The sequence below is a fragment of the Pinus tabuliformis genome, chromosome 3_1 (genome assembly GCF_031772625.1).
Source record: "Pinus tabuliformis cultivar Carrire ecotype Pingquan chromosome 3_1, CPIR1, whole genome shotgun sequence".
In the NCBI taxonomy this organism is placed as follows: Eukaryota; Viridiplantae; Streptophyta; class Pinopsida; order Pinales; family Pinaceae; genus Pinus; species Pinus tabuliformis.
In genome coordinates this window covers 780620084-780641736 of record NC_142301.1, presented here as the reverse complement: position 1 = coordinate 780641736, position 21653 = coordinate 780620084, and the positions used below count along the sequence as shown (strand labels likewise).

The window sequence follows — 21653 nt, the reverse complement described above, 5'->3', positions numbered from 1 at the left end:
ATAGAGAAAGAACGTTGAAAATTCAAGAGGATCAGGGATGGTAATAGATCAAGGGTAACGATGGCGAACACAATTCAGTTACCAGTATTTAAGGGAGCCGGAGGCGAAGACCTGGAACAATTTTGGTTTGTACTAACATCAGTATGGAACGCGTAGCAAGTCGCGGATGATAACATCAAGAAAGCCATCTTAGTCAGCATATTACAGGACCGAGCGCTAACATGGTATATAAAGTATTCAAGCATTAACCCAAAGGCGGGAATAGTGGATATTCATACAGAATTGAAAAAAGAGTTTAGTTGGCCAAAGACAGAAGCGCAGTCAGTCGTAGGATTCAAATAGATCACAATGATGCCTGGCGAGACCCCGTGGGATCTGGATCAGAGATTGAAAAGCACCATTCACGAGGCCAACATGACCCTGACAGATGCACAACACTGTGCTTGGTTCATCGCATCATTAACGCCATATCTGAAGTCGACTTTGTCACAACAGAAGATCTCAACCCAAGCAGAAGCGCTGGAAGTAGCAATGTGGCTGCACGAAACCCCGATATAGGACCCAGGGTTGGGAGTTCAGCAAATCCAAGTGCAAGTCCAAAATTTGTGTTTGGAGATACAGAAGTTAAAACAAGATCAGACGCCACGTTCTGAAATCCAGGAGGAAGTATGGTGTATAAAGTGCAGGGGCCAGGGACATGATAAAGATCACTGTCCAGTCTTGGTGAATTTTGTGGTCACAGGGGGATTGACACCATTGCGACTAGAGGCACAGATAGGGCCGAGCATGATCGCCCCGCTCTGGTGCGCAATCTGTCAGGTAGGAGGAAAGCACAACACGGATAACTGTCATCTATTGCCAAAATACAACCAGACCCCCCAACAGCTTTTTTGCAACTTTTATAGATCGGTGGGTCACAAAGAAAGAGATTGTCATAGCTATCGAATGTTGATGGACCATACACCAGCCTACAGAGTGAAGACTGAGGTGCGAGGTTAGGATCCAGCCACAACGTTTGCGCGTGGTGGGTTCCCAGGACGCGGTCATGGACGGGGCGGAATGGGACCAGGAAGGGGTCGCGGGTAGCTAATCTGCTACAACTGTGGAGGACCAGGACATTACGTGTGGGATTGTACCAATCTAACCTGAGTATCAGGTCCTTATTGAGAGCAATTCGATCATGATCTGCTAGATTTCCCCATGCTAATAGCACAAATTCGCGAAAAGAAGGTAGCGCCTCCTATAACAACGCAAAACGTGCAGATGATGAGATCTGAACCCCGCAACAACGAACCCACGGACAACATGATATTCCAATGTGGCGCAGCCACAAGAGAAGTCGACAGGAAGACTAATATGGAAGCTAAGGAAAGCTTCACGGGCGTCTCTACTCGAGGTAGTAGGGATCTGCCTGAGCCAACTAGGGATCCCTCAATGATGACTACCTTCTTAGAGACATGCATAAAACTGCTTCGCGACAACCAGGCAGTTAGAGGGTTACAGGAAGTAATTAATAGATGCGCAGGTTGGGGTGAACCTCGCACAGTCTGGAAAATAGGAAGACATGCATCGCGGACGGGTCGAGAAATGTGGCTAACGACGCAGATTGGTGACTACGAGATGGATCAAGTCATTTTGGACCCGGGTTCTAATGCAAACGTATTGCCTAAATAGACTTGGGAGTGCATGGGTAAGCCTACACTACAATGGTCTCCTATCCAATTACAGATGGCCAACTAGCAGAAGATCTTGCCTATGGGACGGTTGCAAGGCATTACAGTAGATATTGATGGCGTAAGTACCTGGACGGATTTCAAAGTTATTGAAATCATGGACGAAACTAGTCCATACCCTGCGTTGCTAGGGGTAGACTGGGCCATTGATATGAATGGGTTATTAACCTCAAATAGAGGAAGATGATATTCGAGAAGAAGTCGCTCTAGGTCGTTGTTCCGCTGGATCCAACAGATGGACCACGCTACATAGAACCGACGCGTAGTGAAGAGAGGGGTGATGTATCGGATAGTATCTACAAAATTGCTGCACAAGAGGAGCGGAGATTCTCGTAGGGCTATGCCAATGATTCAGATGAGGAGGACGAGCGATGGCACAACTGGGTGAGAGAGGCTACCACGTTGCGCTATAATATGATGACGAAATCCTTGTATTGTGTTAAAGTTCAAAACCGCGAACTGCCGATGTATGATGGGTTGACAGTAGTAGAGGACTTCCTGGTTAAATTCGAAAGTGCGGTACCAGAGTACCAACGGTTCGATGCACTCAAATGGGCATTGCGCACGACACCGACGCGATGGTGGGATACCCATGAAGGAACCTTTGAAGATTGGTGAAGCTGCAGGTGCATGATTAAGATAAGATTTGGGAAGCTCGAGCTACGAATAACGAAGAAATATGATGGATGGTAGAATCTACGCATACATCTGAGCAAATGGACCAAAGCTTATGGTATGGAGCCTCAACCAGAATGGGTGCACTTATTTTATCATACCTTGGATGTCAGTCCAAGGAACTGGTATATGGAAACAGAGCTGTAGAATGGCACTGACGAGTGGGATATTCTGTGCGAAGGGTTTTTGTCGACATTTCTCTTTGAAGACCAATAGATGGATACTATGGATGACGCATTACAACTAGTAAAGGCCGCCATATTCAGAACACCACCGGAGCCAAAAGAAGTCATGCCATAAAACTAGTCGTGATAGTTGATCCAGGCCTTAGCATGTTGCAATGTACAAGTAGAAGATGATGAGGATGACCCACGTAACATCAATATACCGAAATCCGAAGGGAGTCGTGAGGTGTGTGGCCTTGAGATAGAAGATCCAGATATAACAGCATCGTTGAAAACAAAGTAAGTAAATATCGGAACAGAGGAAGAACCGAAGTATGCTACGCTGGGGGACTACTGGGACAACGCTACGGTGGAAAAGGTTGTCGAGCTGCTCCAAGAATACGGAGATTTATTCCCTACAAAAATGACAGAGCTAAAGGGGATTCTAGGAGACCTAGGGATGATGAAGATAACTTTGAAGCCAGATGCGAAGCCAGTGAAGCAACGACCCTATCGATTGAATCCAAAATACAAAGCGAATGGGACCATTGAGGCATTCAACAAAATTCTGGAGACTGCGCTGATGAAGGTCTACAATGCGCGATGAAATGAATGGGATTTGCGCATTCCTGACGTGCTATGGGCATACAGAACTACATGCAAGAAGCTGACATGCCAGACACCGTTTCGGTTAGTTTATGGCAACGAGGCTATTATGCCTATGGAATATATTGTGCCTAAGCTGCGGATTGCAGCGATCACAAATATGGCAGAATACGGGGCCCTGGATGAGCAGCTCACACAGCTAGAAGAATTGGAGGAGGAACGATTTTTGGCTAGATTCCATCAGCAGGTATAGAAACAGTGCGAGAAAGCATGGCACAATCGCCATATCAAGGTGCGCACCTTCAAAGAGAACGATCTAGTATTGCTTTATGACAGTAAGTTCAAAAAATTCCCAGGAAAACTCTGCATGCACTGGTTGGGACCCTATGTCATCAAAGAAGTCACCGATGGGGGCGCGGTTCAGCTGGCTAAACTCAATGGAGACCCCTTCCCAAGAAGAGTGAATGGCAGTCGCCTCAAGCTCTACATGGGCGGGTCGACCGCCTGACTAGCTGTTCAGAAGATAGTCTCACCACTCCACCTAGTTGCAAGAGAGCGGGGGACGGATGCGTGAGTACTACAGTACGTGTACATTTGACCATATGCAAAGGTCACGGTCGCACGAGAAGGCTCACGTGAACACGCTGATAAAAGGAATGATGACCATTAGGTATGACAAGATGGCTGCATCATGGCAAAAGGAAGCGGGCGGCAGGCAATTAAGAGAAACAATGTGAGTCAGATATGGAACGAACGGCCACGGATTCCACATGAGAAGGTTACACGAATGGGAACGAGTGGAAATCACTGCATTTGAATGTCTCATGACTTATAAAGTACTGAGGGGAGTCCACTGGGTGGCCTACGTTTTGGAAACACATATGGAGCTGTTCATTATCAATGCACAAGGTATGTGCCCGAAAGTAGTGATTTGGCCAATAGAGAGGTAAGATTCTCTAAGGAGTATGCATGTATGGACTTGTGGTCCATGCGATGGGCAGGGCGACTCCACCATGTGAAGGACGTGTGAAATGTGAAACGAAATGAACCTTGGATGAGTTTATACGATGTTGGGCGAGTTGAGAGGGCAGTCCCATGAGTTGGGGGGGCCGACCCTCCACTCGGGCGAAGGCAACATGTTGAACGAGTCGGCTTGGGCGTTGGGCATGGGTCGCCTGGGTGACATAACCCGCCACCCGCCTGTATATATTAGTGGACGATTTGTGGAGGCAAATCATCATTGGATCAACACGAGTTCGAACAAGGAGTTTTGCGGTGCGTAGATGAGCCTGCACGACGAGCGGAACTCGGGTGGAAAACTTGTTCAGAAAAGTCGGGTGAAAAACTCGGGTGAGAAACTCGGGCGAAAAACTTGAGCAGAAAACTTGGGCGAAAAACTCGTGCAAGAAACTCGTGCAGAAAACTCGGGCGAGGTCGCAGGTAGTACTTGGGCGAGGTCATTCAGGCAAGACTTGGGCGAGGTCGTTCAGGCAGGACTCAGGCAAGGTTGTCGGGTAGGAAACTCGGGCGAGGTCGTTCGGGCAAACCGGGTGAGGTTGTTCGGGCGAGCCGGGTGAAGTCATCGAGCAACCCGGGTGAAGTCGTTCAGGCGAACCAGGCGAAGTCGTGTGGCAACCCAGGTGAAGTCGTTCAGGTGAATCGGGTGAAGTCATGTGGTGACCCGGGTGAAGTTGTGTGGCGACTCGGGTGAAGTTGTTTGGGTGAATGAGTTTGGGTGAACGGGTGGACGTGCAGACGGGTGGCTAGGTGTGGGCACACCGTGCACGATGAAACGAAGAATCGTGCGGATGGGTGACTTGGGTAGGGCGCGCTGTGCACAATGAAACAGTGGAAACGGTGAAGTGTTAAGGTGTGACTCATGCAGAGGCGCTTGTGTGTGGCGACTTGGTTATGATGAGGCGCGCCCAAGTTGGGCAAACAACATGATCGTGCGACAAGGTGAACGAAGGGTTGGTGAGTCATGTTGCGACCGTGCGGAGGTGCCAACGAGTTGGGCAATAGAGTTTGCTGAAGTTGGAAATTTGGCTAAGTGTAAATTTTGGGTTTCCCAAGATTTAACTTGTACTTATAAAAGAAGATTATATATATTGATTCGAGCATACTCATATTGCAGGGAGTTTCCCCTCCCTTTATAATGTTGTTTATGTGAATGTTATGGGCTTTCACTTGTATAAAGGACAAAGATAATACTTGGTAATGAAAAAATAAACTAAGTATGGAATGTTAGGCGTAGTCTATAATCGTAAGTATTGGTGAAAAGAAAACGGTTGGTAGTGCACACCTCACTATAGTGCGGTTGGAAGAGTACCGCCAATGTTGGGGCATGGCAGGTGGTATTAGAGCAGGGTTGCTCGTGACAAAGTGCAGGTGATATTGAAGCTAATTCAAGGTTGAAGAAGCTTGACAGTTGATGATAGTGGAAGAAGGTACTTGCAGGTGAAGGAAGTTGGTTTCACATACAAGTGGAACAAGGGCTGGTTCATGATTGTAGGGAACTTTGTGAAGCTGGTGAATGGTGAAACAGGTTTAGTAGAGGTGAAGCTTAGTGCTTGGGCCAAGTTGAACGACAAGGCATGGCAAGTTTGGAAGAATGCGAAGGGAAGCTCTTGCTTACCTTATACAAGTTGAAGCGGTTGAAAGAGGAGAACCCCCGAATTCGAAAGGAACTTGAAATCTTGGAAAAGAATGTTGAAGACGAACTTCTTCAACTTGGTTGGACAATGGAGCAGGATGAAGTTGCAGATTGTGCTGACAAGGAAGAATAAGCCGTGATGATTGAGGATGTTACAGATGTGACAACGATGGAGGATGAACTTGAGGATAATCAAGTTGGACCAGGATTGTGCAATTTGTAGACATGGATGGATGGGGATACTCACATGGAGGAGCCTCATGATGATGTAAGTACTATTGATACTTGTCTTTCACTTGAGCATTTGGTAGATGAAATGTATGTAGGGAAGGGCAAAATCAATTTTCCAAGGCTAGGGAGGATCTTACCATGGATGTCTACGATGAGACCTTGTATGGAGAAACAAGGATTGTTGACTGTTGCAGGACTTGTTGGGGTTGTTTGTGACCTTATGATAGAAGGTACAAAGGCCTGTGACAAGGGAGGAACATGATGATCATTGCAGAAGATTGTGTCATGCTTTAGCCACATGGAGAATTGGCTAAGTGACTGGCATGACTCATGGACAGATTGGAGGAGGGCACACACTGGAGGTATGATGATGGTTGGGTGGACTTCTCATGGCCGAGACCAAGAGCAAGTGTTGGTGGAACCTTCAGTGGGGGAGCTATGATGGAAGGGACTCGTGATGATGATGATATGGTTGGGTGACCGAGTTCATCAGACCAAATATTGCAGACTTGGATGGGGATGAATGATTGTTGTGGTGGTTGTACTTGGTTGGACTACATGGGCAACTTAATCATGGACATCAGGTTGGAGACATGGAGCATGGCAGTCTTATGCAGGGACCTTATGCAGGAGCACTTATAGAGGTGTCATATGGGCATCCAATGAGGAGTGCCAAGGCAAGGATGCTGTGCAGGTAGATTTGTTGGTGTGACATGGAGATGGTTTATTTATGAGCTAATGGAGAGGTTGTGCACTCTTGTACAACAAGGCCATGGACTTGGATGGAGTTGTGAGCAGACTATGGAGCATTCCTACTACATGGAGAGCTGAGGCATCTTGTAGAGACCTTTGGGCCGAGACTTGTATGCTTGCTAGAGTGTTGGTTGGAGATGACTCATGGAGCTCATGATGACATGAGGTTGTGACTTTTAGGGACTTCATATATGGTGGACTTGGAGGATCTGAAGCATTGAGGAGTTGAGGTCAGAGACTTTGATGTAGAATGGGATGCATACTTCCGAGTACATGTATGGGTGTGGCTTGGAAGAGTGGCTTGATGTGGAGGATCGATATGGGAAACTTTGGAGTGATGGAGTTACAACAATGATGATGCCTTGGTGGCAACACTTGGGCATGGGTTGAGCCAAGACTTAACCACCTTTGACACATGGGAGCTGATTGATCTATGATCATGGGAAGCACATGGGAGACGAGACATGTACATACTTGTTTCTATGGCAGACTTGAGGGATGGCACATTGATGATATGATGGAGGTTGCTTCATGGACCTAGATGTGGCACATCGAGAGTCGGAAGATAATCTCTTCACTTTGAGGAGATGGATGTTTTGTAGATGGATGATGTTGGGATAGATGCGGCTGACTTCGTGCATCACATTGACACCAAACATCATGGACAACATGTCGCAGATGAGATGGAGACTACTTCATGGACCTGAGCATGGCTTACACTTATATGGAGATGGATTCTTGATTGAGTTGAGGATGTGACAGGATGTTCTAAGAAACCACTGATGGTGGCATGAGGATGTTCACTCTCATGGTTTCAGCGTGATAGTTGGACTGATCACCTGACTAGTTCAAACATGGGGACCGATAGTGCACAGAGATGTGTTAGCGTTATGTTGGAGTATCATGGCAGTAGTTCACATGAGGACGACACATGATGAGGTCGACACGAGATGTTGCAGGAAGCATGAAGCTTGAGATGGAGGGGCCAGCCTTCCACGATGGGGAGCAGCATGTGGAGATTGTGACAGGGTGGTTGATGGTCATGGATTGAGATGATTTCCGATATATGACATACCAATATGGTGTATACCTTGGTATGGTGATCTTGGTGACAGGTGGTTGCCAGGATGAGATATTGTCGAGGATGACAATGACTTCAGGTGGGGGAGGATGTATGGACTTGCAGTCCGTGCGACGGGCAGGGTGACTCCACCGTGTGAAGGACGTACGAAATGTGAAACGAAATGAACCTTGGACAAGTTTATATGATGTTGAGAGAGTTGAGAGGGCGGTCCCACGAGTTGGGTGGGCCGACCCTCCACTCGAGCGAAGGTAACATGTTGAACTTGTCGGCTTGGGCATTGGGCATGGATCGACCAGGTGACATAACCCGCCACCTACCCGTATATATTAGTGGATGATTTGTGGAGGCAAATCATCATTGGATCAACACGAGTTTGAACAATGAGTTTTGCGGTGCGTGGATGAGCCCACACAATGGGCAAAACTCGAGTGGAAAACTCGTTCAGAAAAGTAAGGTGAAAAACTCAGGTGAGAAACTCGGGCGAAAAACTCGTGCAGAAAACTCAGGCGAAAAACTCATGCAGGAAACTTGTGCAGAAAACTTGGGCGAGGTCACAGGCAAGACTCAGGCGAGGTCGTTCAGGCAGGACTCGGGCGAGGTCGTTCAGGCAGGACTCCAGCGAGATCGTCAGGCAGGAAACTCGGGTGAGGTCGTTCGAGCGAGCTGGGTGAATTCATCAGGCGACCCAGGTGAAGTCGTTCAGGTGAACCGGGTGAAGTCGTGTGGTGACCTGAGTGAAGTCGTGTGGCGACTCAGGTGAAGTTGTTCAGGTGAACAAGTTTGGGTGAACGGGTGGACATGCGGATGGGTCGCCGGGTGAGGGCGCGCCGTGCACGACGAAATGAAGAATCGTGCAGATGGGTGACTTGGGTAGGGCGCGTCGTGCATGATGAAATGGTGGAAACGGTGAAGTGTTGAGGTTGTGAACAAAGGTGTGACTCGTGCGGAGGTGATTGTGTGTGGCGACTTGGTTATGACGAGGCGCGCCCAAGTTGGGCAAACAACACGATTGTGCGACGAGGTGAACGAAGGGTTGGTGAGTCGTGCGGCGACCGTGCAAAGGTGCCAATGAGCTGGGCAACCGAGTTTGCCAAAGTTGGAAATTTGGCTAAGTGTAAATTTGGGGTTTCCCAAGATTTAACTTGTACTTATAAAAGAAGATTATATATATTGATTCGGGCAGACTCATATTGCAGGGAGTTGCCCCTCCCTTTATATTGTTGTGCATTTCTATTGTATAATGTTGTTTATGTGAATGTTATGGGCTTTCACTTGTATAAAGGACAAAGATAATACTTAGTAATGAAAAAATAAACTAAGTATGGAATGTTAGGCGTAGTCTACAATCGTAAGTATTGGTGAAAAGAAAATGGTTGGTAGTGTCACACCTCGCTATAGTGCGATTGGAAGAGTACCGCCAGTGTAGGGGCATGACAATGCAGGTGACAGCTGCGGGCATCCTGCAGGCTACAACATCACCAGTAGGAGATGTACTGGAAAGGAGTGAACATGAAGTAGAATTGGTTCAGAGGTCGTCGCCTCGCCCAGGGGCAGGTCGGTGCACTACAACATAACAACGAAAGGATGAATAGATGGCGACAATGGGTAGCTATGTAGTTAATAAGTCGTCTCCGATGTCCCTCGAAGATTGGGACTTGTGAACAGTAGCTAGGGTCTTGAAAAATTGAACATAAGTTGCAGCGGACAACACGAAGGGCAGGTACGAAAGTCGGAAGAAGCTGCAGTGGTACCAGGAGGTGGCTCCCTTGCTCGCGCTAGAATCCTGGGAGGGGGTGTTATGTGTTAAACGAGCAGAGCAGAATGAGCATCATCGGTTGTGGGATGTGATAGAAACACTGAAGCAAAAGACGGCTGCAACGTTGCAGGAGACAAGGAAGGAGCAACAGGACGACAAGCACCACTAAGAGGGAGGCAAACTACGAAGCCAAGGCAGAGCGTCTAGCTATGCCGATGAGTGACTTGGGACAAGTCACGATGATTGTGTTGGGGGACTATTGGGTAGCGGAGGTCTCGCGTAACGGTTTTGGGGTAGAAAGCCCAAGAAGTAGGATTAAAATATTGTAAAAACTCCGAAGTATGTGGAGCGCAAAGTGTAATAGATTGAGTCAAAGGGTAGTCCACCCGAAAATAATAAAAAGTAATGTAAATAGAGTCGACCTGCGCAGGGATCGCGGGCCAGGGAAGGGTATAAATAGAGCGCGGCTCTATGAGGGAAAGGCAGTTCTTTTGAGGGATGAAATGTAATGGGTTCTTAAAGAAGATAGTATAAAAGCGTCTGTAAGTCCAAGTCAAGGGTTGGGTAGTGGGTAGAGGCTCTGCAGCTGTGTGCATAGAGGCCTGGAAAATCTGCACTTGTGTGCGTGGACCCCTACAGCTGAGTGCGTAGGGTAGATCTGGATGTATTGGTGGAGAATAATAATAAAGATAAGTTTTCTTCTGTAAATTCTATGTTATCGCTCATCTGTCTTTATGGTTTACTTTTCTATATCTAGTTAATGCAAATGTGATAAGTATATGCGAATTTGGATTCATTTTGTGCACTAATCGATTACATTGGTAAAATGTTTGCTTAAAAACCCTGGTGAATAGCTCTGAATCATATTAGAACAACGCAATAATAAGAAAAATATAATCACTCTGGACCAATGCGAGTACCGAACAACGCGGAGCTGTAAACCAGTGCGCGAACCTCCCAGACCACACCAAGGCATCCCTAGGGTGCAGAAACCTGGTTCCAACACCCTCCCCTGCTACCTTGGGTGAGACCTCAGTCCGCGTTTCGTGGGCTGTTGCCAAAAGGGCCGGTAGCTGCGGGATTTGTTTGGTTAAATAACTCTTCCAAACCTGGGTTAGGCCCATACAAGCCAACAACATCAAACGAAGATTGTATACCAAAGTTACGACCCCGGGAAGTTGATGTACCAATTTACCCAAAACGAGGCCCATAGTTTGGCGCTTCATCTCCTAGGGTTAGGTTTTTGGATGTTTAGGGTTTTCCATTGTTTCTCAACAATAAACAGGCCTTTGAGCCTCATTGTAACATAGTTAAGAGGCATGTAGCTGCCACATCTCTCCTTAGAGATACGCTACCATCGCCCGAGATAGTTTATTTCCATTTCTATTTGTAAGCATATTTCAGTATTTTACATCAATGAAATGAAGTATTATTTCTGCTGCATCTCTATATTTATGGTTATATTTGTAATTTGTTGCGTTCCTGTTTAAAACCGGATCAAACATGCTCTTATTTCTGAGAATGCATGTGCATTCCTAAAAAAAATCATTTGCATGCTCCCGTTGCATCAAAATTGGGTAGCATCTCTCTCTAAGCACCCTTCAAATTGAAATTTTTTGTGGTTTGGGATGCTTAAACGTCATTTTTCCAACTCCCATTTCTTATCTTTGTTTTCATCCACATTTTTTTAAATATGATCATTTTCATCAACATTTTAAAATGTGATTTATGTATTCATCATTTGATGAAACATACACACCTGAATTGTATGTATATATGTGTTTGTGTGCTTGTGTGTGCACAGGCGTGTAAATTGACAAAATTGACAACTAGTGTGGGTTTTTACACACTTGAGCTATATGTATGTATGTGTGTGTGGAGCATGTGAATTGAAAAAACTGACAAGTCGTGTGGGCTTGTACTCATGTGACTCAAGGTCAATTATGCCCCATACCATTATACATGTTGCTCCTCACATGGCACATAGGGCTAGTCAAGCGTTTGAGCCAATGACATCACAAGGGGTGCCTTAAAAGTGCACCCTCTTGCTAATTGATCTACACCTAGTGGTGTTGAAATATGTAACTCCTACTTGTGTTATGTGAGATAATATTATGGTTATTAGGTATTATTATGTAGAGTTCATCTCTACAAGGAAACTCTTCTTAGCCTCTAGGAGTTTCTTAAGCCTAGCTGGATTTGAGATATTTTCTCCAACTAATTAACTTCCTATTTTCTCCAACTAATTAACTTCCTAAATTGGTCTATGATTGAGATATTCACTCAATTAATAAATTGTTGACTAAAATAGTTTTTCAATCTTGAGAAATCATCGTTATATTTATATGTACCTAATTAATATAGAACACTCAAAACAATTTTAATTTTGATATGTATTAATATCTACTCTTCCATTCTAACATAACATAAAGACATAAAACACCCTCTTTATATAAAATTTCCAACACAACATTTTTTCCTTACCAATCTTAAACGCAAATTATAATTGAATAATTCAAAATAAATATTTATATATATAAAATTTCATATGCAATATTTCATTTCCTAACGATCTTGAACAGAAATTATAATTGAGTAATTCCAAATAGATGTTAGGTAAATATACATCTAAATCTACACAATTAAAAAAATAATTGATTATGAATACCATCTTAGTATTTAACCTTGAAATTGTTAAATTTTATTAATTTAATTAATTTTAAAACTATATAAATTTAATAGACGCTAAAGAGACATTGAAAATAAACATATGGATTTTTAAAATAAATATATGAATTATATTTCAGTTATAAAATGGATAACTTTTTAAAATTATACTACTTTTCCAGAGATTTATAAAAACTTCACAACTAATCCATTTTTTGTATTTTTACTTATGAAACACATAATTTTTTAAAATTATACTAATTTTCCATAAGGTAGAGTTATACAAATTTCAAAACTAATCCATTGCCTATATTTTAGTTTTTTTTCCCTATGTTTTATTAAGTTATAATTACATTTTTAACATTTTTTTAAAATTAATATTACTAAATTGCCATTTCCACTAGGAAAGAATGGTAACTTATACTATTTTTATAAGTTTTTCGGATATTATTTAAATTCACTATTATCAATAATATATCTACAAATTTGTGAATTTGTTTCACAAATAAATGTTGAAAATATTTTTTAAAATAACGTTATAAATTATATTTTAATTATAAAAAGTTTTATTTAGGAAAAAATTATGTTAAGAAGTAAAAATTTAAAAGTAATCTCATTCTCCAAGTTTTATTTTTTCCATCTTTAAAAACTCCTTAAAGTAAAAGATAATTGTATTACAGAATTTCCATTTCCACATAAACTTCAATTTATATTATTTTTATAATGTTTTTAAATACTATTATATTTAATAAAAAACTTTTCAAATATAAAATTAGAAAAATAATATTAAAAAACAATACAATTTCGATTTTTTATTTTTTAATAATATTTAAAAAACCAAAATAAAATTCAAATACTCATTTTAGAAAACAAAAGTAATTTGAAAATATCGACTACAAATATCTACGCAATATTGACCAGAAAATATACGAAGACAAGAGCCAAAAGCCAAAAACTTGGAAGAATCCAAGTGAGAGGAGACTTAGCGGAGTCCTCTTATCATCGCCCTTCACACATTTATTGTTATTTGACTGTCCTCCGAGAAATTTCAAAAATCTCTCTTCCGCGTCCTTTGTGCCGACCATTGTACGAGCAATGTAATACAAAACAAAAGGCTAGGATAGACGAAGATCAACTCGTTGACAATGCATGTGGTTCGACTCATTCCACTGGCAACCATTATCTCTCCCTTACGGCAACAAAAATCCCTATTTACCTCCCCGTCCCCACGGTGAAGCGGGAGAACCCGCGTCGCATTTCCTATTTACTCTGCCGCATCTGCTCTCTTCTCATCCTTTGGACTTTTAGCATGGAAAATTTTGGAAAAAGAATTTGGTGCAAGGGGTGTGACATGCAGCAATAAGATGTGTCACAAATTGTTGAGTGAGTTGCAGATATGAGAGTAGATGAGCAAGACTCTGAGAGGACAACAGAGCTTGGAGAATCCCACTGAAAAATAGATGATGGTTGTCAAAACCATAAAATTGAAACCCATTATACAAGCATGCATATGGATGAAGAAGATGCAACAAGGATTACAGAAAGAGAAGCAGAAGCCTTTAAGCAAAATCATATAAATGCTCAAAGACTCCACTGTAACATGGATGAAGCAGATGATGGTGAATCTTAATGTGACAAAACATGTGGATGATGACTGCAAAGTGAGATGTGAATTGGTGCATCTCGCTGCAGTGAATAATTTTGGTAAGTTGAAATTTTTAATGAGCACATGCATGCTCGAATATCCCACAATAGAGTGGATGAAATTATGTTGATGTTAAATTTGATGAAGAATCATTAACTGGTGATAAGTGGTTATACATGATGCAACAAAAAGTTCTTATTGATATGTTGTTATTTGGTGAAAGAAGCCCACTTGTTTCAAGAAGCCAAGTGGAAGACAACATGTTTGCAACAAGAGAGGGTTGTGAAGAAGGAGAGAAAGAAGAGAAGGAAAAGTTAAAGCAGAAAGTTCTCACTAAAGAGCATGAGAAGAAAGCTCTCACTTAAGAACATAATGAAGATGTTTTTAACTTTGATTTTGATTGTGCAGAGTACAAGAAAGAAACAACAGTACCCAATGATGAAAAGAAGGATATGGAAGTTTCTGGAAACAAGGAAGAATGCATTAAAACTAGAAGGATATGGAAGTTTCTAAAAAGAAGGAAGAATGCATTAAAACCATTTTTTAGCAATGGAGTCAAGAAGAGATAAGATTTTGCTATCAGGGAATACGGAAAAACGAAATATAGATATATGAAGCCCAAGAAGTAGAGAAAATAAGACAATTTGAAAATGCAGTGTTGTAGGAGTCCATGGTTGAAAGAATATCTGAAAAGTAAGGTGTAGAAGACAAGATCAAATTGTATTTCAGCACAAATTGAAGAAAAGTAAAAAAGAATTGTAGCAGCAACAAGTAAAGAAGTATGCAACCTACAACAAAAATGCCCAACGAAAAAAGTATGCAACCTACAACAAGAATATACAACAGAGAATGAAGCAAAATAGGGCATATAGTTTGAATCATAATTTGATTATGATTAGTCATACGGTAGTAATTAAAGGGAGAGTATTAGAAATAGTAATTACTCTCACATGCCAGAATTGACTAAATTTAGGAGAGTCACTTAACTAAGTCAAATCGAGTAAGTTCAATTTAAATTACATTTTTGAGAAAAGTCGAATTTAGAAGGTGTTGAGTTATTTTGATGTTGAGTTATTTTGGGAGAGTAGCTACTGCCAAACAAAAATACAAATATCCCTCACCTTATTCATTGTAACAATCAAAATTTGTGAGATCCATACAAGAAAACAACTCCGATGGTTTATGTGCGTGTCAAATTTTATGTTTTCCACTCCGCCTTTCCATCACTACACACGCTCAGGTATGATATCAGAATATACACGAGACATTTCAAAATTCAGACCTTCATGATCCAAATGCTGTTCAGTGTGACATTCTTCATTTTATTGATTAGGTAGTCATAAGACAATTCCAACAATACAGATCATAGTTTTATTCAGGCACCATATTATTCTCGGAGAATGGTAATAATAGAGAAAAACGCGAGGTATGCGGCATTTAAAATTGGCCGTGCCTGCAAAATTCTATTGATCGGGCAGTATGGAAGAAGAAAGAAGCAGAACATGCCATTCACTTTATGAAATTTTGTATATTTCTTGACAGAGATTGCAGAGACGGAAACAAAGAATGGAACAATGGAGTGAAGAACTATTCTCATAATTTAGCAATAACTAAATAGATTACAAAAGAGACAAGGAAATAACAATAAGCAGTAACAGATAATCGGAGAAAGTTCCAATTAAAACTCAATTAATTAATAGAGCTAACAACTCTTCTCTTCTCATTATTGAGTAATAGTTAAATAGATTACAAAGAAACAAATAAACAATAGTGAAAAGTAATGAATAATACAACTAAGTAAACTGAATTAAGACCGAGTATGACACCTAGCCAGCAGTGAGATTAATGCTCTCAACATTTCTTCACTTCGAATGTTTGTCATTCTGAAACGTGGAAAGTTTACTGGCAAAGAAGGCAGTGAGATTAATGCTCTCAACATTTCATCCAGATAACGATTGAAATATGCATCACTGTCTGAAAAGGCCTCTGAAGGAAGCCAACATATAGGAAGGAGGAGATGATATTTTACTGCCATATTGAGTGGTGCCATCTGCACAGAACTCAGAAAAATATAGAAGACTTCCAATAGAACCCACTGTGAGAAGTTGTGAGGTAGGACGTTCTCAAACAAGCGGTTCGCTGATCCTTCCAAATGTTCCTGCAAAATGGAGCTTGTTTCCCTTAATGAATTTCGCCCTGCAATTGAGACTCATCTATTTCTTCACGACTGAGAATCACCTTTGGCGAAAAATCATCTTGCAGACACGGGTTTTCGCTTTTCTGAACTTCTATCTCGTCTGTATTTTGCGTTGGGAAGCGACTGGAAGCCTCTGTATTTTCTAGGTCGTGGGGTCTTTGAGATGAAGTTGAGAGGCAGCTAGAGTCCAAGTGCTCAAAATGTATCTGGTTCTCCGCATCCATGCCCGGTGCTGCTACGCTCAGCTTGTAGATTCAATTTTCCCTCGATTTGCGTTCTCCAGTGATTCTTGATGTCGTTATCAAACGCGTAATCTGTAGGAGACCACTTGGCCATCTAAATTTGCATATATCAAGGGAAAATATCAGACGCTTAATCCGGAGGTGACCACCTGACCATTTAAATTTGCACGCATTCAGAAAAAATATTAGACGAAACATTGCATAATTTTAATTTTTGAAAACAGTTAGAATAATGAAATATGGAAAAAATTATTATTTCATCAATACTTTTATATTTTAATTTTAAAAAGTAATTGTCATAATTTTTTAATAGTGTTATAGAATCTAATTGTTAAAAATTATCAGTCTTATAGATTTGAATTGTTAAAATCTTTATTGATATAACTTCACTACGGCCTTAAATAGGAATTATAAATGGTTTATAGAATTTGAAGTCGGTTGCATTTTTTGGGTTTTTTCGTAAACTCATTTTTTTTTAATCATCCAAATTCTCTTTTGTCTAATATCTAAGTGGGATTTTTATCTTCTTTGATTCCCATCTTTTTGGCTGGGGGCATTTATAAAAAAAATCATATTACAATTAATATTTGTGATTCATGTTATAATTAATATTTGTGACTTGTTATTTTATTGGGTTATTACTAGATTTTATTATATCTCTTTAGGGTTATTATGAGATTCGTTGGCTATGGTTAGAGTTTTATGAATTTATGGTTAGTTTAGATTTACTAAAATATTCAAAGAAACTTTATCTGATATCAATATAATCTACAAACTCTAGTATATATTTTAATGGACAATTTATCAAACATATTTGATAAAAACATACTTAGAATACGAAATCTATAGCATGACTATTATTTTCTTTAGACTTTTGGATTTATTAAATTACTATTTTTCATGCATGCAATACATAAAATGCCAAAAATATAGAACATAAAAAATTACAATCACTCGTGCCTATAATAATACAAGATATTATTGAGGAAACCCTTACTAGAGGAAACCTATATGGAAATAACCCTTACTAGAGAAAACCTATATGGAATGTGTAGTTGCTTTGCTCTTCCTTTCTATGAATGGAAATGGATGCAAGAATAATGGAGTGAGAGTTATCACTCGTGGGTTACTACAATGTGAAAACCCTCTCTATTTGTTATCTCTCTATCTATACTAGAGTGTTTTTCTCATCTATTGAACAAAATACTCTCTAATAGAATGTACCCCTTTTCCTCTTAGTAAATTGATTATAACACAACTCAATAGAAAACTAGGAGTTAAATTTTGACCATATAAACCTCAATATGAATTAGAGCTTGACCTTTAGAGATCCTTCTTCTTACTGTCTATATGACTAGCCCCTTTTCCACAAGTAATAGAGATTGATGTGGCATCCTCATAAATTATGATGATCAATTTCAATAGATCAATTTCTAGAAGGCATAATAAAGTGATTCTTAAATGATTGATAATCTATTTATATAAATTATGAATCTGTACATATATACACACATAATGTCACTCCATATAAAATTATAAGCATAAAATATAGTTATTTAAAGTTTCAAAATGACTCTGAAATTTTTCACCTACAATTTTCCAAACTAAAACCGCTAGTAAAAATGATCTTGCAAAATGCTTACTTCAAACAAAGGTTGAACCTTAAAAAAGGAACACTGTCGTATTTCTAAGGGGCTCCTGACCTTCGTCATCAAAGCCAATGCGGAAGGCCAGTGGTTTAATTCCCCAGTTACCACCCCATTCGCATGCTGAAGCTCAAAAGGAGAATCTGCGGGTTATTCCCTGTTTACTCTGCCGCATGTGCTCTCTCCTCATCCTCTGGAATTCGTCCAAAGTCACGATTGTCGCCTCTATTATTTGTTTATCAGAACTTCAATGCCATAGAGATTGCCTCCCATGCCATATTTCTAGCCTTTGGTTGCAGAGAGATGTTAGACGCATAGAGAGCCGAAGGAAGTGACCAAACTATGTTGGCCAGAAACAATCAGAATAAATATACACACGACATCTTAAAATACAGACGTTCCTTATCCAAGTCCTGCTGGCTGCGACAAGTTTTCATTTTACAGATTAGGCAGTCATGACACAATTCCAAAACATTTTACGAATACAGATTAGAGGTTTATTCACACTTCTAGGAGAATGGTAATAATAGAAAAAATAAACGCAAACGTATAAAATTGGCACGTGTCTTTTAACTTCTACTGATTCGACCGTATGGAAGAGGAAAGAAATAGAGAGAACAAGCCATTCTATTCTATCAATTTTTGCAAATCTCTCAGTACGATCGTCTGTCATTCAGAAACGCGCAAGGATTACTGCCAATGTAACGGTCGTCTTCTTCGTCCATGTTCCACAAAACATCCGAATAACGATTGTAGTAAGCCTCACTGTCGGAAAAGGCCTCTGGGGATGCCACCATATAGGGAGGGGATGATATTGTGCCATCCTGAGTGGCGCCGGCTGCACAGAACTCAGAAGAATATAGCAGACTTCCAACAGAATCCACTGAAAAGTTATAAGGTAGCATGTTCTCAAACAAATGGTTCGCTGATCCTTCCAAATGTTCGTGCCAAGCTGAGACTGGTTGCCCATAATCTTTGTCTTGAGGACCATGAATTTCGCCATGCAATTCAGACTCATCAATTTCTTCACGATTCGGAATCACCTCTGGCGAAATCTCTTCTTGCAGATATGGGTTTTTGATTTTCTGAACTTCTGCCTCCTCTGTATTTTGCGTTGGGAAGCGAGTCGAAGGCTCTGTATTTTCTGGGTCGTGGGGACTTTGAGATGAAGTTGAGAGGGAACTGGAACCCAAACGTTCGAAATGTAGCTGGTTCTCCGCATCCACGCCGGTGCTGCTACACTCAGCTCGTAGATTCATTTTTCCCTTGATTCGAGTTCGCCAGTAATTCTTGATGTCGTTGTCCGTCCTTCCTGGTAAACTCCGTGCAATGCGAGACCACCTGATAATTTAAATTTGTATATCAGACGCGTAATCTGGCCGTTTAACGTTTTCGTTCGAGTACATTTTTCGACGAGTATTGCAGATTTTCAAAACTCTGTTTATATTTTAGAATTAGTATTACAATTTGTATAATTTTAATGGTCAAGATACAGTTTAAATAAAGGAATACTGGAGAATTCTCTAATTGAATTCTAAATTGTAGAAATGTAGATTTTAATTATTGATATTGAGATTGAATAATTTTGATGTTTTAAAGGTTTTTGGTGTGTTATGAATTTATACATTCACACATAGGATTGAAATAATGAAAAGAAAACTGTGATCAAATAATTTTTTAATTAATATTATAGATTTTTATTATTCAGATGGATATTACACAATTTTAACTATATTGTTTGAAAGTTATGGAAATTTGGGTCATATTTTGAGAAAATAAGAGAGATTTTTGTAAATTCCAAGCTATAGTTGTTAAATTTCAAAATTTTAGTGCTGTAGGCAGTGCTGAATCTATTTCCATCATCAAAAACATGATTAAAACATTATCTCTGTAAAAAAATTTTTTTTTTATCCAAATTCCAACCATTTTTAATACTTTAAAATTTGTTATATAAATACATTCCTATAATAAGTCACTTTTATTAAATTAAATATAAACAATGTGGAAAAAATCAAAAACATAGAAACACAAAAAAATTATGCTAGTGCAATATCAAAAACTGACTGAGAAATATATACGAAGTTCTCAAACTGGACTGATGAATATAAATCTCAATGCTTCGAATATTTTTAACTTACTGGATCAATTTACGTATTTAAAAATAGTTTTTAAATAATGAAAAAAATATCATTTTATCAACACAATTAAAATATTGAAAAAAAATTGAAATAATGGAAAAAAATAAAAATCACATCTTTATCAACAGTCCCATAACAGCAATTACATAACTAGATTCCTCAGAACAACAATTACATAACTAGATTCTAATCAGGATACATAACTAGACTAGATTCCCCCTAACAACAATTACATAACTAGATTCTAATCAGGATTCTAATGATATGGAAAAAAAAAATCAAAAACATAAACACAAGAGCAATTTTTACATAACTAGATAACATCAATTACATAACTGATTCCAACTGCGATTCCAAAAAAAACATAACCTCAAAATCATTTCTTCTTGCCCAATATCAAAACCAGACGAATGAGTATATACCAACATCAGAAACCGGACTGACGAGTTTATATATAGTATACCTGTTTCCCCAACGGCCATGGAGTTCAATAATCAAATGCTCTTCTTCAGGAGTGATCTTGCTGCGCTTGAGATCAGGCCGGAGGGAGTTAAGCCACCTTAGCCTGCAGCTCCTGCCAGTTCTCTTGAGTCCTGTGCAATACAAACAGTTCGAATAGAAAGTCAAGGACAAATTAATTACTCTGTTATTTTTAATCTAGTGGACATTAAAATTTCTTTTTGAAAATCTGAATTGTAACCCATTGTGATTCCAAGAAATAATAATCAACCACCCACTATGTAGAAAAACCCAAAATTGTCCCAATATTATTATAGACATTTACCAATTACAGATGCACATGTTAGGAAGAAATGGTTCTTACATACCAGCTGCTCTGGCGAGAAAGCTCCAGCGCCCTTCCCCATGTAACCGTATGTATCCAGCAAGCTGCATATCTTCTTCCACAGTCCAGGGACCCTTCCTCGTCTCGGCTTCTTCCTCATCTTCAATGTCAGAAGCTCCCCACGAGCTTATGTTCTCCATTTGAATTAGCCAACGAAACTATACAGCTTCTTTACTTCTAAATGCTCTGTACAAGTTATCAGCCTTGTAGAAAACGGGTATGCTGCAAACTCTCAGTCTGGATTCATCGAATAAATGACTCTGTGATGAGCTATGAATTATGAAAGCATGTCCCCTTCAATTAAGCCGTGCCCGGGGAATGTCGAGAAGAGAATCCTGTCGTTCGGCATTTATAGCCATTGTGCAGCGAATACCCAGCAAGTGAATTGACGAGTTCATGATGTGGCAGCTTGAGAGACATGCCAGCAAGAAAAAGGAAAGGACATGGAAGGGTTCACTTTGACCCTAGCTGAAAAATAAAAAAAATCGTGGAGAAAGGACATGGAAGGCTCAGCGTGGACCATAGCGTAAAATATCCAGAGCCCTGCCACCGCAAATACTGTTAAAAAAGTCTCCCCATACGTTGTCATTTCCAGCGCCACACTAACGACATTTGGCAA

General features: G+C 40.3%; 1 protein-coding gene across 2 annotated transcripts; it reads right to left on the bottom strand.

Moving 5' to 3' along the window:
- Positions 1 to 15685: 15685 nt before the first annotated feature.
- Positions 15686 to 21342, bottom strand: LOC149189725 (uncharacterized). Of its 2 annotated transcripts, XR_016255921.1 has the most exons (4): positions 21018 to 21342; positions 20654 to 20783; positions 18110 to 19393; positions 15686 to 16555 (listed from the first exon to the last, which is right to left on the bottom strand). XR_016255921.1 is itself a non-coding variant. In XM_089411896.1 (3 exons), exons 1-3 carry the CDS (start codon positions 21172 to 21174, stop codon positions 18706 to 18708), a joined length of 975 nt encoding a protein of 324 aa, XP_089268022.1. In that variant the 5' UTR covers positions 21175 to 21342; the 3' UTR covers positions 17274 to 18705. The 2 variants fall into 2 exon arrangements, 1 of the variants encoding a protein (XP_089268022.1); XM_089411896.1 differs by lacking the exon at positions 15686 to 16555 and having other exon boundaries at positions 17274 to 19393.
- Positions 21343 to 21653: the final 311 nt, after the last annotated feature.